Consider the following 6,322-nt stretch of genomic DNA (forward strand, 5'->3'; position numbering starts at 1 on the left):
ATGATCATGTCATAGTAATACTAGAAAGAAATGTGAATGTTGTGATAAATAAAAATGACTAAAAATGGACTGTCACCTATAAATATAGGAACGAAAATGGAATTAACTCATAATATAATATACACAATGTATTAAGTACAATTTAATTAAACTAGACAAAACTATTATTATCTCTGCAAATATATATGATCAAAGGCCTGGAAGTTTGGGTGTGGTGGGTTTGTCGGCGTTCTCGGTTTGTGCAACGGCCGGCGGGAGAGGGAGGCCTAGAAACTCGGAGGCGGACTTGGCCATGATGGCCGTGAATTCGGTGAAGTTAATAGCGCCGTCGCCGTCGGTATCGGCCTCCTCGAGCATCGCCTTGAGTTGGTTGTAGGTTAAGGCCTGACCCATTTTGGCCATGGAGCCGGCCAGCTCCGGCAACGTGATGAACCCGTTGCCGTCCCGGTCGAAGGAGTTGAACACTTCCAAAAGCTTTTCTTGGTTGCCGAGAATCTCGGCGGTGATGTCGGGCATGATGGCGTTGACGAGCTCCTCGAACTCGATGGAGCCGTTGCCGTTGACGTCCATGTTGTTTAGCATGACGTAGACTTGGTCGCCGGAGGGTCTGATCCCGAGGGAGCGGAGAAGGGCGGCGAGCTCCAGGTGGGTCAGGCTGCCGTCGGCGTCCATGTCGAATCTTGCGAATATTTCTCTTAATTGATTTAGTTGGTCAAGCTGAAGGATGATGGACATTTTGGATGTCAAAAAAACCAATGGGGATTACATAAGAGAATAAAAACGAAAATGGCCGGGGAGGGGAGGAGGAATACGGCGGTGGCGGTGGCGTGAAAGGGATTGGAGGAAATGGTGTTTTGGTAGAATTGGGAGGTGAAAAAGGTGGTTGTTACAACCGTGTGGCTTTCATGTATTCTATATATAATAATGACACAGAGGATTTCATTTTTACCTTTTGCTACTTGATGAGATTGATTTTTTTTTTTTTAGAAAAGAATTAAAACATGCATGTAGGCATGTAGCATAAGTTTTATTCCGGAAAAATACATCATTTATCATTTTTCCGCCTTCTATTTATGAATGGTGAGAGCATTTTGGTAAGTCCAAGCTGGTTGTGTTGCCTATAAAGTCTTTATGCATGTTATTATTTGCTTTTATGGTTTGCTTAATTTCATTTTATTGCGATATTTGCAATGGTAAATTATATAAGAAATTATATTGTGAATTAGGATTCATATTGCCTTGCCCACATCTAGCTAGGTTTCACCTACATACATCTAAAATTAATGTTTTGATCACAAATTAAGAGGAGTCACATTGCCTCGAGCACAATTAGATGTGGATTTACCTCTCTTACCATATTCACCATCTCCAGCAAAGAAAAATCTACTAAGCTTTCCACACTTTAAAAAAACAAATGCGCGGAGCGAGGTATCAAGATTATCCTTTGTTGGTCCCAGGCAAGTTTTAAGTGAGCTTAAATTTAGAAATCAAATGTAAGGAAATAATTTTTTTTTTGCATTGAAAGTCTTTGAATTTGCCAAATGAAAAGATTATAGCTAAGTTTTATGAGATTTGCATGTATGTGTAAAGATGAGTATGATGTTAGTTTGCATAGTTAAATATTAAAGATAAGTGTTAAATTAAGAGAGAGATTTTTATAGTGGTTTGGAAAACCTTCCTACTTTACTTTTCTCCTTAAACTCCAACAAGGATTCACTAAGTATTTGTTGCAAAATAGATGTAAGTGAAAAGGGAAGCCTGCAGCTTCTTCCGGTGGCAATCCTTGAGATGTGGGGCCCACTTCTGGTTTGGTTCGGGTCAATGTGGATTCGAGTTCTTCATAGAGAGATGAGTAAATTGATATATTGTACGCTCAAAATGGATAATGGGTACGGTGAATGAGATTGATTTTCAAAGTAGATCCATTTGAGTTGGAAAATGGAGGTAGAAAGGCTTGGAGGAAGCTTTTATCCCACATTAGAAAGGGGAGGGGCTTTTCACTAGTATATATACAAGACCTTTTAGAGACCAAGGAGTATGAATTATATAGCTTAGAGGCTCCCTCTCTCTCGTGCCCGAGCCGGGGAGGGGGAGGGGGTTGCAAATCAAATCCTAAAATGAGGTTAAAAAGGCCTGACTCGTCGTACTTATTTGTTTGAGTGCAAATCAGGGAGGCAACAAATAAGGTTATAAGGAGAGTGTGAGTACACATGACTCGAATTAACCATTGCCTTTCGTTTCTAGTGCTTGTATTTTCAGAAATTAATATTTTTGTCTTCAACTTGCTAGAATGATTAAGAGCTTAGCCAATGGTCAATCATAAAGTCACCTTACTAGAATGATCTGCCAACTTCCTTAGCTTGGAAAGATAGTTGTTGTTAGGTGCTAGACTTGAAAGAATAAGATTGATTCTTCTTTTAGCTTAGAATACTTGATTTTGCACTTACAATTTCTATCTCAGTGAGCTTTTAGTAGAATAGATAATTTATCACAATTTTCCAGCATCTTCTCCTAGGCAAGGGATCATCCATTTATAGATGAGCAAGGTTGAACGCCAACATGAATTTTGAATTTGCTTATTGTTACTCAACAAGTGGTAGTCGTCCAAAAGTTGTCAATACCCTAAAAATCCACTACCAAATCCTTTACTTGAGTAGCTTGAGAACCATACGGTAAAGACCATTTCCCTATCAGTGTATAAGCACACCCTTGATTCAAATGAACTCTTCCACTTATCGCTAATTTGTCTTGAAAGTAAACTTGTAGGTGTTAGATAAGTTGCAATGTGTCAGCTCTTTATGTTCTTCCTTGTATATATACACTCCTTCCAAGATTGATTTCATTTGGAGTACTTTAGCGATAGATGCCTTTTGTTATCATGATAGTAGAGAATAAATCTAGAAGATCCTTTAAAGCATTCCTGATTAGATAGAAGGGGTTTCTTTTCCGTTTTCGTTCATTTCAATCTCCTTCCTTCTGATCATTTTCTTTCTGATTGTTTTCTTTTCGATCACTTTCCTTTCGATGAGATTTAGGCAGATTCTGAACCATCACCTTCCAAATTCCTTATGACTCAACATAAGGGCTACTAGTCAACACTGGCTATTCAGCATGTTCTCATTGTAACCGTATTTGACTACCTTCTTGGTTGCTGCCTGGAAAGCATCATTTAAATGAGAAATCAATGTAAGGAAATGATTCTCGAAAATCACTAGAAAATGAAAAAATACAATAATTAACCAGAAAAATAACCCACAAAAGGTTGAATAAACCTAGAAACCGCCAAAGGGATGGAATCAGACGATCTCGAGGTGGTTAAAAGCACGAGTCGTGTTGCCACTGTCCTTAAAACCTTATTTACCGCCTCTCGGGGTGCTAGAGCGTTGCGGTCTAGGTTTCCCAGGATAAAACCTACGACGACCCTTGCGTTTGAACACACAAACTTAGGATCCGGCGAACTAGGACGTGGGATGAACGCAGGTGGCTTGAAGGAATTAATGATGAGTAGTGTTTTGAGGGAGAAAATCTGTGTATTTTCGTGTGTTGCAAGCTTGTAGCTTGGTGTGTTCAAAATGGATGGCACCCCTGTGGCTCTGATCTCATTGAGGGGATCGGAGCTCATTGAACCCCGGTGGTGGGGTATTATTGACTCTTTGAGCTTCAACAAATAGAGAAAATATAGAACATATACTATCTTGTAATAGATTCAATAGTACTAAAAAAAAAATAAATTAGTCAAATGTATTATATGCTCTCTTAAATTCGCATGTCTTTTCAAAAGTGACTATTTTCAGAACAAGAAAAAAGCGAGTAATTATTTAACACCTATAGTAGAAAGAGAAGATAATGAGGAGCTTATCAGTGATATCACTAGCCCACAATTTCTTCGAAGGATACCATTTTCAATTATTATTGTGTGGACCATACTATCAAATAATGTACATTCAATATAAAAATAATATATATTATATTCAGGGGACGTACATTATTTGTATATTGAATGTATATTATATTGTATAATGTATATTCAATACACAAATAATGTACATTTCGTATATTAAAAATGTACTTTTTGTTATGATCCACACAGCACTATATGGACCCTGGTGCACACAATAATTTGCCTTTAATTTTGGGGAGAGGCTGACTACTCCTTGCGGGGACCATAATATATTAAATATTAATTAATGTCATAAAGCAAACCCTTGCACGTAATGCAACTTAAACATTCATATTATTAAGAAAAATTAAAATAATAAATAATTGACTAAAATATTTTTAGAATAAAAAGAAAAAGAAAAAGAAAAAGAAAAAGAAAAGAAAGCCTCTATAAATACTAAATAGGATTTAGCCCGGCCAGAAATATACTGTTTTCGGTTCATTAGTCGATCACCCCTCTTCAGCGCAAATTATATCGTGGACCGTGGTCCACAATGCATTGTGGACCGCGATCCCAAAACAACGTCGTTTTGATTAATGAAAACAGACGGATGAATTCGCGCCACTCACTTTCTTTTCGTATATACTGCAGTTACATTTCAACACAACTTCAGTTACATTTCAACACAACTGCAGTTACATTTTGATATAACTACAGTTTCATTCGATAATATAAAAACGCAAAAGTGAAACTGTTATTCAGTAAAACGACGTCGTTACAATTACGGGGCTCCGTCTCCCACTTACTAAATCGACGTCGTTTTGGGACCGCGGTCCACAATGCGGTCCACGATATAAGAACTGCTCTTCAGGGCTAACATCAATTCTACTTTTATTGCCATACCTCCCAGTCGCCCTACTTTTATTAACGCCGCTCCACATAACATTCTTTTTTATCGCTATTACCCAACGTATTAACGCCGCTCCACATAACATTCTTTTTTATCGCTATTACCCAACGATTAGAAAGTTTTTTAAGAGATGCAATAAAAAGATAGTGAAGGCATGCGAAACATCTGCTGTCATTCTATCACTTTGATATGAGTCTTTAATAACCAACAAGGGAATTCTAGATTAACATTCATGAGGTATTAAATCATGACCAAAACACAATAGTTATTTTTCAAAATATTTCATCTAAGGTGTAAGTTAGAGATATTGTAACGGATATTTTCTACTACGGTATTAACTACTCAATTTTTATTTTTATTTTTTTTTTCAAATTTTTAACTCAAATAGTAATCTTTAATTTTAAAAGGAAAATTAATAAGCTTTTAACATCGATTTTTAACAAAATCGACATTAAAAGCTCAATTTTTTTAAAAGAAACATATAACGTCGGTTTCTCTCACAACCGACGTTATATGTGTAAATTTTATTACTTTTTAAAAATAAATGAACATATAACCTCAGTTTTAGAATAACCGACGTTATATGTGACACATAATATGCTATTTCTGTAGTAAGGCAAGCAAAAGGCATCACTTGCCAAGTTGATGCAGTCGTTTATTCAAATAGGGGAGAGAGTTTTTATGTCGTGGTCCTGTTGAATGCCAATAAGGAGTTTTTAGCTGTCAAAAGTGGTCATCTTCGCTGTCTAAATGACCCTCACACGGTTGAGGCTTTAGCAATTAAAGAGGCTTTTCTGTGGTTGAAAAATGAACAGTGGCGCCACTTACAAGTCGAGATGGCATGGATTGCAAAAACGTTTGTCTTCTTTTAAATTCGCGATCTCGGGATCGTTCTTATGCAGGTTGTATTATTGCAGATTGTCGTTCACTTTCTTGACACTTTGATAAATTGTCCTTCAGTTTTATTTCGTAAATCAGCGAATGTGCTTGTCCACACTCTAACTAGGGCGGCAGATTCTCAAGCTAGTTCTTCTATTTGGGTATATACCATTCCTTTTTGTATTCAACTTTTATTCCCTTTAATATAAGTTTTTTTTTTTTTTTTTTTTTTTGCTTTTTCAAAGGAAAAAAAATATTTTTTAGTCAAATGTATTAATATGCTCTCTTAAATTCACATGTCTTTTCAAAAGTGCCTATTTTCAAAACAAAACAAACAAAGAGTAATTATTTAACACCTACAGTAGAAAGAAGATATATGAGGGGCTTATCAGTATTATCACCAACCCACAATTTCTTCGGAGGATTTAATGGCAATTTATATCGTGTACTAGGGTCTACAGTACAGTGCACTATGGACCTCTGGTCCAATATACAGAATTTGACTTTATAATGTATATATTTATATAGCTAAGGACGCATAAACACTTAACATAATGCACATATACATAAACACGATATTTTAAAATAAATACATACAGAACATGTGTATTATGTTATGAATTATGTGTCTTCATCTATATAATTCTGTACAT

The 6,322-nt window shown here is 36.3% G+C and overlaps 1 protein-coding gene across 1 annotated transcript; it reads right to left on the reverse strand.

Annotated features, from left to right (window-relative positions):
- Positions 1 to 122: 122 nt before the first annotated feature.
- On the reverse strand, positions 123 to 814 carry LOC116033961 (probable calcium-binding protein CML15). Its single transcript, XM_031276519.1, has one exon. It carries the CDS (start codon positions 733 to 735, stop codon positions 190 to 192), a length of 546 nt encoding a protein of 181 aa, XP_031132379.1. The 5' UTR covers positions 736 to 814; the 3' UTR covers positions 123 to 189.
- Between the last annotated feature and the right edge of the window lie 5,508 nt (positions 815 to 6,322).

Source organism: Ipomoea triloba, chromosome 11, assembly GCF_003576645.1.
Source record: "Ipomoea triloba cultivar NCNSP0323 chromosome 11, ASM357664v1".
In the NCBI taxonomy this organism is placed as follows: domain Eukaryota; kingdom Viridiplantae; phylum Streptophyta; class Magnoliopsida; order Solanales; family Convolvulaceae; genus Ipomoea; species Ipomoea triloba.

Coding starts and splice junctions, on each gene's coding strand:
- LOC116033961 (XM_031276519.1), bottom strand. CDS start 735: ATGTCCATCATCCTTCAGCTTGACCAACTAAATCAATTAAGAGAAATA.